At 40.5% G+C, this 15,593-nt stretch overlaps 1 protein-coding gene across 1 annotated transcript in view; it reads left to right on the plus strand.

Moving 5' to 3' along the window:
- The window catches only part of BLTP1 (bridge-like lipid transfer protein family member 1), a 203,279-nt gene that overhangs the window by 132,381 nt on the left and 55,305 nt on the right, over nt 1–15,593 (plus strand). Inside the window, exons 50-57 of the mRNA XM_070757683.1 lie at nt 2,069–2,275; nt 3,157–3,395; nt 4,667–4,911; nt 6,948–7,053; nt 8,308–8,405; nt 8,617–8,802; nt 13,435–13,603; nt 14,539–14,750. Coding sequence (XP_070613784.1) covers nt 2,069–2,275; nt 3,157–3,395; nt 4,667–4,911; nt 6,948–7,053; nt 8,308–8,405; nt 8,617–8,802; nt 13,435–13,603; nt 14,539–14,750 — 1,462 coding nt within the window. The remainder of the gene's footprint in view (nt 1–2,068; nt 2,276–3,156; nt 3,396–4,666; nt 4,912–6,947; nt 7,054–8,307; nt 8,406–8,616; nt 8,803–13,434; nt 13,604–14,538; nt 14,751–15,593) is intronic.

Raw genomic sequence — 15,593 nt, forward strand, 5'->3', positions numbered from 1 at the left:
GATGTTGCAACAAAAATTGTTACACATCATAGAAATATTTGATATAAATCCCACCCCAAAAGTGTGCATGGAATGTCTCATCTAAAGGAGCTTTTCTGTATACAATGTAAGCATTTGCAATATAATTTCATGTACACCGCCATGCTCCTGATAGCACAGGTTCCAAACAGATATTATCATTGTATAGCCTCTCCTACTGGAATGAGATGGCTGGAAACTAATCCTAATTAATAATTGTGTGTCAAGGTCAGGGCTTTTTTTTTTTTTGCCATACCCGAATAAGATGCATATATTATTGAGCAGCTTTTACTATTAAAATATTTGGTTAATTATATGCTATCAAATCCTCATTGACTCATAACAACATAAATTGATATTCTCTATGATAGTGTATCCCTAATCTGGTCTTTCAGTTCTTCTAATAGTACACCCCTCACCACGTTAACTGAATTAATCCATCTCACAACTGGCATCCTCTTCTCTTTCCTTCCATCTTCCCAGCATGACAACCTTTTCTAGAATACTGAATTTTCACATAATGCGTCCAAAGTATGATAGTTTGAGCCTTGTTATATGTGCTTTATGATAAATATGGATCGATTTGTTTGAAGGTTTATTTGTTTGCTTTCTTGGATGATCACATGAATACTCTTCACTTTCTAGTTCTTCAAAATCCAACTTTTGCTTCCATAGAGTATTACAGGGAATAAAATTGCTTGCCTTACTCTGATATTTGTAGATATAGACACGTTGTAATATATTTTCCAAGGCCTTCATGGCTGCTGTTTCAAATCCTAATTTAAGGCATATTATTATTATTTTACTATTGATTGTTGATCCTAAAAAGCTGAAGGTATCTACAAGATATCTTTATTATCAATTTTAAATTTTTGTTTTCATTAGATTGGTCTTTCTTATATTTATTGTTAATTCCATTTTTCTCACAATGCTTGGCTTTTATCTACCTTGCAGATAGAGTCACCAATCTAGCATGGGTTATTGACGTTTCTTCCTTCAAAACTATATTCACTGATCCAGATTGGTTTAATCTATATTCAGCGCATAGATTAAATAACTAAAGAGTGATTATACACCCTTGTCTAATTTATTTGCCAACCTGGAGCCAATTTTTGGCAAGTTCTGTCCAGACTAGGGATGGGCAATTAATTTTCCCAAGTGACCACATGAGAAACCTGGACTGTTGTGGAGGGCCAAACTAATAGGTTTGCTGCCGTGGACCAGACAGGGACAGCTAAATGATCAGATTTAGCCCGTGGGCCATAGAATGCCCAGGTCTGGTCCAGTCTGTAGATCACAGCTTGATGATAATAATAATAATAATAATAATAATAATAATAATAATAATAATAATAATAATAATATATTGGATTTGTATGCCGCCCCTCTCCGAAGACTTGGGGCGGCTAATAACAATGATAAAAACAGCATGTGACAATCCAATAATAAAACAACTAAAAACCCTTATTATAAAACCAAACATACACACAGACATACCATGCATAACTTGTAATGGCCTAGGGGGAAGGAATATCTCAATTCCCCCATGCCTGGTGGTATAAATGAGTCTTGAGTAGTGTACGAAAGACTGAGAGGGTGGGGGCAATTCTAATCTCCGGGGGGTGTTGGTTCCAGAGGGCCGGGGCTGCCACAGAGAAGGCTTTTCCCCTGGGGCCCGCCAAACGACATTGTTTAGTCGACGGGACCCGGAGAAGGCCAACTCTGTGGGACCTTATCTGTCGCTGGGATTCGTGCGGTAGCAGGCAGTTCCGGAGGTAGTCTGGTCCAAAGCCATGTAGGGCTTTAAAGGTCATGACCAACACTTTGAATTGTGACCGGAAACTGATCGGCAGCCAATGCAAGCAAGAAACATGTTCAACACAATCAAATGCCTTCCTATAATCAATTAAGAGCAATTGTACTAATTAGGCTCAGCTGAACATTGGCCATAGATTCTTAATATTATTTGACAGTACAAAATGACTCACTAAAGCCACAAAACATACTTTAAATGTTTTTTGAAGAAGCTAAGCATGTGTTTTCTTTTTAGAACTGTGGTGAAATGTAGTATTGCCAAATCGCAAGCTCTTTACAGTGCTCAAAGAGGAGTGAAAACAAACAACGCTGCCATCATCAAAGTAGGTGCTATCAGCATCAACATTCCTCAGCATCCAGCTACTCTTCACAGCATGATGGTTCGCAGTTCTCATCAGCTTTCGAAACAAATATCGGATCTCATCAGACAACCATCTGCAGTGTAAGTATTTATTCGTTTATTTATTTAATAAGGTTGCATTCTCTCACCAAGAGGTATTATAATTGGTACAGTCATCATGTGGAAGCCTAACTACAAGACTAGACTTTCAATCCTGGGCCTAGAAAGTTTAGAACTAAGACGTCTTGGACAAGATCTAAGTATTGCCCACAAGATCATATGCTGCAACGTCCTGCCTGTTGGCGACTACTTCAGCTTCAACCACAACAACACAAGAGCACACAACAGATTTAAACTTATTATTAACCGCTCCAAACCTGACTGTAAAAAATATGACTTCAGTAACCGAGTTGTCGAAGCGTGTAACTCATTACCGGACTCCATAGTGTCATCCCCAAACCCCCAACACTTTACCCTTAGATTATCTACGGTTGACCTATCCAGATTCCTAAGAGGTCAGTAAGGGGCGAGTACAAGTGCACTAGAGTGCCTTCCGTCCCCTGTCCTGTTGCTCTCCTATATCTCCTATACCTTTCTTCTATTCCTATATCTCTTCTTCTATTCTTTCATTGATATGTTCTATTACTATACCTTCTTTTCTATTATTTCTTAGATATATTTTACTATTTCTATTATTTCTTAGATATATTATAGAGTATCTCCTCTATAACCTTCATCATGTATTTTACTATGTGTATAGATATATACCCACTAAAACCCTCATTGTGTATTGGAGTAAGTAAGTAAGTAAGTAAGTAAGTAAGTAAGTAAGTAAGTAAGTAAGTAAGTAAGTAAGTAAATAAAATAAAATAAAATAAAATAAAATAAAATAAAACTATATAACTTTATTACAGTTCTTTGACCTAAACAGTATTACACTGGTTAGAACATATAATAATTGCATGTCCCTTTTGTATAAATAGTTCACAACTTCCCAAAGAAGATATTGCAACTTCACTACCTGCAGAAAAAACACCTACAAGTGTAAACCAGACACCGGTGGAAACAAATGAATTTCCGCAATTGCCAGAAGGTTTGGAAAAGAAGCCCATAGTTCTTAAATTCAGTGCCATGATTGATGGAATTGCTATTGGAGCAGCACTCTTGCCTTCATTGAAAGCGGAGTACAAAATGGGAAGAATGCGAAGTCATGGAATGACAGGTAATGAATTTTATTATTATTATTATTTATTTATTTATTTATTTATTATTTGGATTTGTATGCCGCCCCTCTCCGAAGACTCGGGGCGGCTCACAACAAGTGAAACAATCATGATAATCCAATTAATTAAAATATTTAAAGATTTAAGAAAAACCCCATATACTAACAGACACACACACACAAGCATACCATGTATAAATTAAACGTGCCCAGGGGAGATGTTTAATTTCCCCATGCCTGAAGCATCTCAAAGTAAAAATCGTAATTCCATTCCACTAACAATCTAATACATGCCGCTGAGATTTCGTACAGCTCCTTCATTGGAGCATTTGCGTTATTTTTTCCTTACATTTAACAAAGGAATTTTGTCTCTCTGTTTCATGTCTGATTGTAAACTTCTGTGGGTCTCCTAAGTTCAGAATTCCAATACAGAAACATTGATAAGCAAATTCATGTATTTAAAACTACTCCTGTTTCTCTTACGAGATAGACTGCAAATTTTACGATGCAAAAGTTGAAATGTGAATGGAAAATATTGTTAAAACATTAAAAATATGGATTGTGCAGCATTTTTAATTTGAAAAAAAAAACACTTCAGGGGTAACAACATAGCATCTTTCAGCCACACCTTGAAGTAGTGTTTGGGTTTTTTCCAGGATCAAGGACTAATCTCTGTAAATCCCCAAACTAGGTATGCTTGCTGCAAGAGCTCGCAGGCAGATATAATGTTTATGCCCCTGTGTCTTGTTATTGCATCTTTTTCATTTGAATTAAAGGGCTACACAAAGCCGCTCCAAGTCTCCGGAGAGGGGCGGCATACAAATCTAATAAATAAAACTTATTAAAAATATTTTCACACTGAATATACATGTATATCATCTATTTTGCAGTGTGTTATCTGTAAAAATATGCTTGCAAATCCAATCTTAGTTTTATTTAAAGCAACTTTGCTATTTTCATTAGTGGTCTGCTTGAAAAATTTGAAATGACTGTCACCAGACAAGATGTTATCCACAGGTTTTTTTGATAAAAATGGCTCTTCTGAGTTTTAAAGTACCCCTCACCCAAGAATGTACAAAGATGACATAGTTTTCATGCATTAATTTATAATGTATCTGGGGTTTCTTGGTTTTACGGAAATATTAATAAAAATATGAATCCACATGCATTTGGAAGTCAATTAACTGTACTAAGAAAGTAAACCAGCAGGTAGTAAATCACTGTACTTATAAGAGATTATCATACTGAGATTACATATTTTCCTTTCCCAGGTGCACAAACAAGATTTACATTTGAACTCCCAAATCACAAGTTACGATTCACTTCCAAAGTGTCTGCCACTGATATGTCTACCATACCTCCTTCAGCTAGCCTCAACCTCCCTCCTGTGACAATGTCAGGCAAATATATTATGGAGGAACATGATACTTACTCAGATCACATATGGAGTATAGATGAACTGCCAGCTAAACAGGGCTATTATGTCCAGGGAAACTATTTGCGTTGCGTGGCTGAGGTTTGTATTACAGTTTGCCATTACAGATCGTCCCTAATGTATATCCACAATTGAACCCAACATTTCTGTTGATAGGCAAGACATTTCTTAAGTGCATTTTACTTCATTTTACGACCTTCCTTGCCACAGTTATTAAGCACATCATAGAATAGAATTTAGAATAGAATTTTTTTTTTATTGGCCAAGTGTGATTGGACACACAAGGAATTTGTCTTGGTGCATATGCTCTCAGCATACACAAAATAAAATATACATTTGTCAAGAATCATTGCAGTTGTTTAAAATAATGACATGTTTATTAAGTGAATCTGGCTTCCCCATTGACTTTCCTTGTCAGAAGATTGCAAAAGGTGATCACGTAACTCTGGGACTTATATGAACCTGTTGCAGAGTGCCTGAATTTTGATCACCTGATCATAGGGATGCTGCAGTGCTTGTAAGTGTGAAAAACGGTCACAATTCATTTCAGTGCCATTGTAACTTTGAATAGTCACTAAACAAACTCACTAAGTTGAGGACTATCTCTGTGCTATCTCATTTTTTATTTTAATTTAAATTTATTATAAGATAAAATACAAATAAAAGCAAAAGTCAAGAAAAAGGCAAAGTAAAATAAAAATTAAAGCAAAAGTAAAGAAAAGATTAAAAACAGTAACATCCAACTTTTCGGTGCAGGAGACTACGGTATCTTTTCTTTTTCCTTTACATTTCTAATTAATTCAGACTGTTTCTATATCCAAGTCAATCTAACCATAAAAACCTTCCGTTTTGAAGTCCAGAAGCAGTTACACACTTTTTTTTTAATGCATATTTTTAATTTGACAAAATTTGTCTATTATGTTGTATCCTCAAAATGGTTGATTCATAGTTTTCTCCTAGTATTTTGTAAGTACAGTGGTACCTCTACTTAAGAACTTAATTCGTTCCATGACCAGGTTCTTAAGGAGAAATATTCTTAAGTAGAAGCAATTTTTCTTATAGGAATCAATGTAAAAGCAAATAATGTGGGCAAACCCATTAGGAAAGAAATAATAGCTCAGAATTTGGGTGGGAGGAGGAGGAGGAAGAAGAGGAGGAGGTGAGGTAAGGGGAATCAAAAAAATTCAAAACTTTAAGGCTTAAAAAAAAAAGAGGGACTCTGAGGCGGCAAGGAGGAGCACGCGCAAGGCTGCCTCCCATGCACTGCCTCCCATACACTGGCTGCTGCTACCTGCTGCCTCTTCCTTCCCATGCTGAAGGGCTCCCCTCTCCTCTCGCTTGCTCACTTTGTAGCCGGCGTCTTTCCTTTGTTCTGGTGACTCCTCGGCTGCCCAGAGCGAAGGGAGCGTTTCTTTTCTCTGGGCACTGGCAGAGGTTTATTCTCTGTCCAAGCACCCAGAGAAAGGAAAATGCTTCATTCGCTCTGGACTGCCAAAGCCTCCTTAAGTGCCAAAAGGCTCCTCTGGCAGCCCAGGTGGCCAGGATTAAAGGGGGAATGGCAGGAAACTGGCCGGGCCTTCGTGCCGCTCTCAAATTTCCTGGGAAATTTTTCTGGGCTCGGGTTCTTAAGTAGAAAATGGTTCTTAAGAAGAGGCAAAAAAATCTTGAACACCCAGTTCTCATCTAGAAAAGTTCTTAAGTAGAGGCATTCTTAAGTAGAGGCACCACTGGACTCAGTTGTTATAGATGAATATTTGATATGCCGGTATCCCAAATTGTATCTTTTGAGTCCTTTTTAATTTTCCCATATAGTATCACTGATTGACCGTATCTAGGCTGGTAAAAAGAATATGATTGAGTCCGAATAGTACTTTAGTAGACTTTGAGGAAATACTGTGCCCATAAATGAGATAGAGACATTGACAGATAACACTCTGATAGATGTCAGTGTCAAATCACTCCTATATGACTGCAAATAAAATTAAATAGATACAGCAGTCAACACAACTTCAAAGAAAATTTCCCTTTTTCAGCATCCCAGATAATTCTTAATTTGAATTATAGTCAAAATTATATATCATGAATGCATATTTAACACATTATCTTCTTTCTCCTAGGTTGGGTCCTTTGAGCATAACCTTTCAACAGATCTTTTGAACCATTTGGTTTTTGTGCAGAAAGTATTTATGAAAGAAGTCAATGAAGTAATACAGAAAGTCTCAGGTAGTCTAATGGCTTGAAACTTTTATTAAGCCACTTAATGGGCTAACAGGAATGCTTCTTAGACTATATTAAGCACAAATAATATATTGTTTTAACACTTTATAAATTTTATAGGTAAAAGCAAGTACTGAGTGTACACCCTTTGTTAAAATATTTTTGAAGATCACATATTATTTGATGAGACCAATGATATTAAAATTGTCCTGGAATAAAATACAATCCCTTAAAGGCCAGAATTAAGATTTATGACTGCTTGGATTTATTAATGTTTAAGTCTTGGGAAGATAAATAAATATATTCATATAAATATATGAAGGATTGCAGCTGTAATAGATCCATTCAATTCTATTAAAATGTGTGTCATTTTTTAAGCTTTATGTGGACTAACTTAACAATTGTCAATAATTACTGCAAAGACTACAGTATAAAATAAATCATTACATTTGTTTTTTAAGTCGAACAAATAGTATTCAGAAACCTGAACATATTTTAGGGTAAGCAACCAAACACTAGCATTGCATACTCTCTACTATCTTCAACTATCAAAATAAAATCTCCTTATTTTTGGCTCTAGATAATTACCTTTGGGATGATGTTTCATTATGACCTTATGTTGTTTTGAAGATTATGGAATTTCTTGATTTTATAAAATAAATTTATTTTAGGAGTAGATTTATCTGGCCATTAATTCTATTTTTAAAGAGAAATCAGAGTTTTTACTGGGCTGGAATAGGATGTCAAATTTTACTCCAATGATCAGAAGTAAAGATCCACTTGGCATGATATAAATATTCACCCATTACCACCATGCAGCTCATTGTAGTTTAAAAAAACAACTGCAGATAATCATGTAGAAACATAGAAGACTGACGGCAGAAAAAGACCAAATGGTCCATCTAGTCTGCCCTTATACTATTTCCTGTATTTTATCTTACAATGGATATATGTTTATCCCAGGCATGTTTAAATTCAGTTACTGTGGATTTACCAACCACGTCTGCTGGAAGTTTGTTCCAAGGATCTACTACTCTTTCAATAAAATAATATTTTCTCATGTTGCTTTTGATCTTTCCCCCAACTAACTTCAGATTGTGTCCCCTTGTTCTTGTGTTCACTTTCCTATTAAAAACACTTCCCTCCTGAACCTTATTTAACCCTTTAACATATTTAAATGTTTCTAAATGTTACTCAATTATTCTCATACTAATAACAAGATACAAAATTATGTGTACAATTGTGTAATTATATTTCTAGGAGGGGAACAACCTATTCCTCTTTGGAATGAACATGATGGAACAAATGAGGGCGAAAAACCAAAAATTATCCTTTATTCTTTGAGCCTTCAATTTAAGGTATGTTTTATTCTGTTTGAATCTGGAGATTTGTTAGATGTATACCAGCTGGGCCAAATTTTAAAAACAAAAACAAATTAACTAGAATGAATTATGTGTATGTGCAGGTAGGGGTGTTATTTTATAAATTCCATTCAACATCTCAAGTAGTTGCAAAACATTTGTAAGTTAGTAACTGACCGCATTTTATCTTTTACCTTTTCTTTACTAGGGAATCCAGGTAACGGCTACAACACCATCAATGTGGGCTGTACGCTTTGAAACAGGACTGATAGAACTGGAGCTTTCAAATAGAATACAAGCCAAAGCCATGCCTGGTGGCACCAGTTATTTGAAGCTGTTTGGTAAATGCCAAGTAGATTTAAATTTGGCTTTAGGACAGATTGTTAAACATCAGGTTAGTGCTTATTATTAGTTTCTGTAATTACAGTTTCATAACCGATTGTAATACAGTATACCCTTTCCCTTCCCCAAAAAGTAAAAAAACAAAACATTAAAGCAGAGTGTGTCCCACCTTGGCAACTTTTAAGACTTGTGGATTTTAATTTCCATATTTTCCCAGACAGCATGGCTGATTAATTCTGAGAATTAAAGTTCACAAGTCTTAAAGTTGCCATGGTTGGACACCTCTGAATTTAAGGCTCAGTCCAAAGAATCTGTGTGAGAGGTAGAAAAGATATTTCTTCAAGTTTTGAAATTGATTTTTAACATAATATTAAATAAGTCTCCAATTCTTTAATGAAAGAAATACAAGTTCTCTTATATATATGTGGTGTGCTTGTGAGGGAAACTTAAAATCCATGTAATTGTACAACCGACAATTTTCTTCCTTTTTACTATTATATGTTTCTCTGTAAGATACGATGAAACTAAAGCACTTGACGTTTCCTTCATCTGAAGGGAGTTATTAAATTCAATTCAATTTCAATTTATTAGATGTGTATGCTGCCCCTCTCCGAAGACTCGGGGCGGCTCACAACCATAATGAAAACAGTATAACAATGGAACAAATCTAATAATAAAATTACATTAAAACCCCCCAACAATTTAAAAACCATACAACACATACAGTAATACCTCATGATACGAACTTAATTGGTGCAAGGAGGAGGTTCGTAAGACGAAAGGTTCGTAAGATGAAACATTGTTTCCCATAGGAAACAATGTAAAGTCAATTAATCCGTGCAACCAAAAAACCCCCCCCCAAAAAACGGCTTTCCGGCTGTTTTAAAAGGTCGCAGCCGGCCTGGGGGGCTTGCCAGCACCCCCCGCACCCCGAACCCGGGTGTGGGGGGGTGCTGGCAAGCCCCCCAGGCCGGCTGCGACCTTTTAAAACACCCACGCTCTTCCCTCACCCCCGCCCCCGCAAGGCATCGCAGCGACAAGCAGGTTTTTCCAACGCGGGTCTTATGCGCCCGAGCCGCGTTTCCCCCCACGTCCGGGCCCACGCACCTGTTCCAGCGGGCTATTTTCCGCCGGTAGTAACGCAGCGCCTCCTGCCCGTTGAGCAGCTTCTCGGCCGGTCTCTCGGGGGTGCTGTAGAGCGGGTGCGCGAATAGCCTCCTCAGCTTGGAGTGGGGGGGCCTGGCTGCTCAGGTTGGCGGGTGGCCGAGTCCGGAGCTTTGGACCGGCGGCGACGGCGGCTTCTTCGGCGGGGCAGGAGCAGCGGGGCTCAGCCGTCTCCGTGGCCGGACCGAGGCGCCGCCTCATTTGGGGCCAGAGGTGGAAGTAGAAATCGGCGCTGAGCAGCGCCCCGAGAAGCAGCAGAATGAGCAGCCGGTCGCGCCGGGTCCCCAGCATGGTCAGTGCCGGCGGCTGGGCGAGAAGCAGGCCGGGCGCGAAGGCAGCGGCGCACGGGCGATGCCGGGCCGTGGGTGGGAAAGGAAGGCGAGCCACGCGCCTGTTTGGCCGCGAGAGCCCGGGCGAGTCCCGGCAGGGCCTCTGCCCCGCTGCCGCCGCAGGAGCAGGTGGGGGAAGCCGAGGCAAGGGAAGCAGCAGGCAGCGCCCCGCTTGTGGCCGAGAGGCGACCGGCTGCATCTTTGCCCGGTGGCCTCTCCCGAGTAGGCAGACCGTGCCGCCTCTGGAAGGATGGACACGTTGGGCGTTTGTTTGCATCACGTGATTGACCGGGTGAAATAAAAGATCTAAAAACCCCTTGTCTCCCCAACCCGGATTTTTAGATCTTTTATTTCACCCGGTCAATCACGAGATGCAAACAAACGCCCAACGTGTCCGAAAGCCAGAGACTTTGGCTAGAGGTCTCTCGGGTTGGGGAGACAAGGGATTTTTAGATCTTTTATTTCCCCCAGTCAATCACGAGATGCAAACAAACGCCCAACGTGTCCGAAAGCCAGAGACTTTGGCAAGCGGTCTCTCCGACGAGAACCGGAGCTCGTCGGAGAGACCTGTAGCCAAAGTCTCTGGCTTTCGGACACGTTGGGCGTTTGTTTGCATCTCGTGATTGACCGGGTGAAATAAAAGATCTAAAAATCCCTTGTCTCCCCAACCCATATTCAATCCGGGTTGGGGAGACAAGGGATTTTTAGATCTTTTATTTCACCCGGTCAATCACGAGATGCAAACAAACGCCCAACGTGTCCGAAAGCCAGAGACTTTGGCAAGCGGTCTCTCCGACGAGAACCGGAGCTCGTCGGAGAGACCTCTAGCCAAAGTCTCTGGCTTTCGGACACGTTGGGCGTTTGTTTGCATCTCGTGATTGACCGGGTGAAATAAAAGATCTAAAAATCCGGGTTGGGGAGACAAGGGATTTTTAGATCTTTTATTTCACCCGGTCAATCACGTGATGCAAACAAACGCCCAACGCGTCCATCCTTCCAGAGGCGGCACGGTCTGCCTACTCGGGAGAGGCCACCGGGCAAAGATGCAGCCGGTCGCCTCTCGGCCACAAGCGGGGCGCTGCCTGCTGCTTCCCTTGCCTCGGCTTCCCCCACCTGCTCCTGCGGCGGCAGCGGGGCAGAGGCCCTGCCGGGACTCGCCCGGGCTCTCGCGGCCAAACAGGCGCGTGGCTCGCCTTCCTTTCCCACCCACGGCCCGGCATCGCCCGTGCGCCGCTGCCTTCGCACCCGGCCTGCTTCTCGCCCAGCCGCCGGCGCTGACCATGCTGGGGACCCGGCGCGACCGGCTGCTCATTCTGCTGCTTCTCGGGGCGCTGCTCAGCGCCGATTTCTACTTCCACCTCTGGCCCCAAATGAGGCGGCGCCTCGGTCCGGCCACGGAGACGGCTGAGCCTCGCTGCTCCTGCCCCGCCGAAGAAGCCGCCGTCGCCGCCGGTCCAAAGCTCCGGACTCGGCCGCCCACCAACCTGAGCAGCCAGGCCCCCCCACTCCAAGCTGAGGAGGCTATTCGCGCACCCGCTCTACAGCACCCCCGAGAGACCGGCCGAGAAGCTGCTCAACGGGCAGGAGGCGCTGCGTTACTACCGGCGGAAAATAGCCCGCTGGAACAGGTGCGTGGGCCCGGATGTGGGGGGAAACCCGGCTCGGGCGCATAAGACCCGCGTCGGAAAAACCCGCTTGTCGCTGCGATGCCTTGCGGGGGCGGGGGTGAGGGAAGAGCGTGGGTGTTTTAAAAGGTCGCAGCCGGCCTGGGGGGCTTGCCAGCACCCCCCCCACACCCGGGTTCGGGGTGCGGGGGTTGCTGGCAAGCCCCCCAGGCCAGCTGCGACCTTTTAAAACACCCGCGCCGCTTCCCATGTGTCTCCTGGAGCCGAATGCGGAAGTTCGGCTTTGCTGTTCAGCTTCAGGCTTTGCTGTTCGGCTCCGAGAGACAGCTGCGAAGCGGCGCGGGTGTTTTAAAAGGTCGCAGTCTGCCTGGGGGGCTTCCCAGCAACCTCCCGAACCGAACCTGGGGTTCAGCAAAATTTTGCCTCGGCGTTCGGGAGGCTTCTGGGAAGCCCCGCCGCCCGGCTGTTACCTTTTAAAACAGCCGCGGGGCTTCCCAGCAGTCTCCGAACGCAGGTTCGTAACTCGAAAAAAGTTCGTAAGAAGAGGCAAAATTTTTCTGAACCCCGGGTTCGTATCACGAGTTGTTCGTAAGACGAGGGGTTCGTATCTTAAGGTACCACTTACCAAACATAAAATATAAGAAAGCCAGGGGGAGATGTCTTAATTCCCCCATGCCTGGCGATATAGGTGGGTCTTGAGTAACTTGCGAAAGACAAGGTGGGTGGGGGCCGTTCTAATTTCCGGGGGGAGTTGATTCCAGAGGGCCGGGGCCGCCACAGAGAAGGCTCTTCCCCTTGGGCCCGCCAAATGACATTGCTTGGTCGACAGGACCCGGAGAAGGCCAACTCTGTGGGACCTTATTGGCCGCTGGGATTCGTGCGGTAGAAGGCGGTTCCGAAGGTATTCTGGTCCAATGCCATGAAGGGCTTTAAAAGTCATAACCAACACTTTGAATTGTGACCGGAAGCCGATCGGCAGCCAGTGCAGGCCACGGAGTGTTGTAGAAACGTGGGCGAATCTGGGAAGCCCCACGATAGCTCTCGCGGAGTCTACGGAAAGGGGCGGCATACAAATCTAATAAATAAATAAATAAATTTTGCATGATCTGAAGTTTCCGAACACTTTTCAAAGGTAGCCCCATGTAGAGAGCGTTGCAGTAGTCGAACCTCGAGGTGATAAGGGCATGAGCGACTGTGAGCAATGACTCCCTGTCCAAATACATTATAAAATGTATGTCAAAGCATTCCTGCTCTTTGACATACTAGAAATTTGATTTAATCTTAAAGGCATAATTCTTCCCTAAATTCTGGGATAGACTGTGTCATGCCCATTTGGTTTGGCTTGGCTATGGCATGTCACTCTCCTGTTATGTATAATTTCCTGTTTGAGGCCTAGAGTATGGTTTGTAACTACACTGTCTAAATAAAGTGACTTATGAGTCTAGATTATTTTTAATTTAGATCTATAAATTCAATTATAATATAAATGATAAATGTAAATAATAGTATCACGCTTAGTTTTGCTGTGTTGTATTCTAACATGAAATATGTTTTCAATATATAAAGGTATATGAAGAAGCTGGCTCTGACTTCCATCAAGTTGCTTACTTTAAAACTAGGATTGGATTAAGAAATGCCCTTAGAGAAGAAATCAGTGGTTCGTCAGATCGAGAAGCTGTGCTTATTACTCTGAACAGGCCAATCGTTTTTGCTCAGCCTGTGGCCTTTGATAGAGGTACTCATGGGACTGAATCTTTTTATTTTATTTTATAAAATTAAAGGTAGAGGTAGATTTTGTCACGCTGCATATTGACAGCCCCTCAGAGACATTTAGTAATGAAACAGTTAACTAGTGTGTCTTATTGGATCCTCCTATTATGTCGTAATATCTTACCAACCTCCCCCCTTCTTCTTCCTAACCTCCATGATGTAAGATGTATACGTTCTCCTGTCCCTTGAGACAGTCTTTTATTTGTTTATTTCTGTTTTTAAAATAAACATATCTTGCTTAAAAATGATCAAAGGCTTCTATCCACCCACCTCCGGAGTTAAGGTCCTAACAGACTTTAATTTTCCGTCACAGATTTATTATTCTTGGTGCATATGCTCTCAGCGTACATAAAATAAAATATACATTTGTCAAGAATCCTGTGGTACGACACTTAATGATTGTCATAGGGGTCAAATAAGCAATGAAGAAGCAATATTAATAGAAAATCTTAGGATATAAGCAACAAGTTACAGTCATACAGTCAACATGGGAGGAAATGGGTGAAAGGAATGATGAGAAAAACTAGTAGAATAGAAGTGCAGATTTAGTAGAAAGTCTGACAGTGTTGAGGGAATTATTTGTTTAGTAGAGTGATGGCGTTCGGGAAAAAAACTGTTCTTGTGTCTAGTTGCCTTGGTGTGCAGTGCTCTGTAGCGGCGTTTTGAGGGTAGGAGTTGAAACAGTTTGTGTTATTATGGGGACATTTATTATTTTCAAGGAAACACAGTATTATTTTTATTCTAATATTTAGATTTGTATTAGTTTATATTGTTATTAATTGAAATTTTTAATAAAAATTCTATAAAGAAAGAAAAAAAGATAAAAACACAAAATTAACATTCAGTAGTATTTCCTTCTAAAAATAATGAAACTATATATATATTTGTTTGTTTATAAAGCTGTACTCTTCTGGCTGAATTACAAAGCTGCTTATGATAACTGGAATGAACAGAGAATGGCATTGAATAAAGATGTTCATAGGGCTACAAAGGAAATTGTCGATATGCTACCAGGAATACAGCAGACATCTGCTCAAGCTTTTGGAACCCTTTTCCTCCAACTAACAGTTAATGATTTGGGAATTTGTCTGCCAATTACAAACGTACCACAGGTAATACTAAAGACAATAAGAACACCTATTTGAGTTGTTACTTCTGTTCAGATTAACAGTTCTTGAAATTCTTGATATTTTATCGTTGCGGCAACAAAATACTTTGGAAATACTGCTGATTTTTGAAAACAAAAGCAAATAAATTGTCTTGTAGCTAACAGTTTTAAATAATTCTATAAAATGAATATCCTGTTAGACATCTGATTTAACTTCTTTGTTACTAACCAGAATTAAACTCTTATTTGAAAGCTAACAGAACTATTGTTTAAAATAAATCTTTAGTTTAAAGGTTAAACAATTATTTAAAGGAATATTTGGTTTCTGTGATAAAATAATTCTTGTTAATCTTTTGAAACTTGATTCAAGTGATCTTTTCTATGGCATGCATTACATACATACATACATACAGTACATACATATTTACACATGCATATCTAGAAAAATGAATATTATCTAGGTAATATTCCTTTGTATGTTAGTTTCCAATTTTTCAAAAAATTTTGTTTCTGCTTAAATTGCACTGCTTATGACAAGTTTGATATAAATGTTTTTTGAGTTTTTCCCTTCTTTTTAATATAAAGTAACAAAATCTTAATAGTAAAATGCTTACATCACTGAGTTCATATAGATTTCTGCTATTGTTTAGCTATTATTTAAATCCTTATATTTAAAAAATGCTTCTTCAACCGTATTTATTTTTGACTTGCTTATTGATAAAGAAGTAGCACTTTTGTTTTAAGGGCAAGTTTTAATAAACTATTTCAAAAATAAATGGTTTGTTAATTGAAAACCATTTATTTTAGAGTAACTCTGAAGATGGTGTATATAATAAAAAAAGAGGCT

Source organism: Erythrolamprus reginae, chromosome 7 (genome assembly GCF_031021105.1).
Source record: "Erythrolamprus reginae isolate rEryReg1 chromosome 7, rEryReg1.hap1, whole genome shotgun sequence".
NCBI lineage: Eukaryota > Metazoa > Chordata > Lepidosauria > Squamata > Dipsadidae > Erythrolamprus > Erythrolamprus reginae.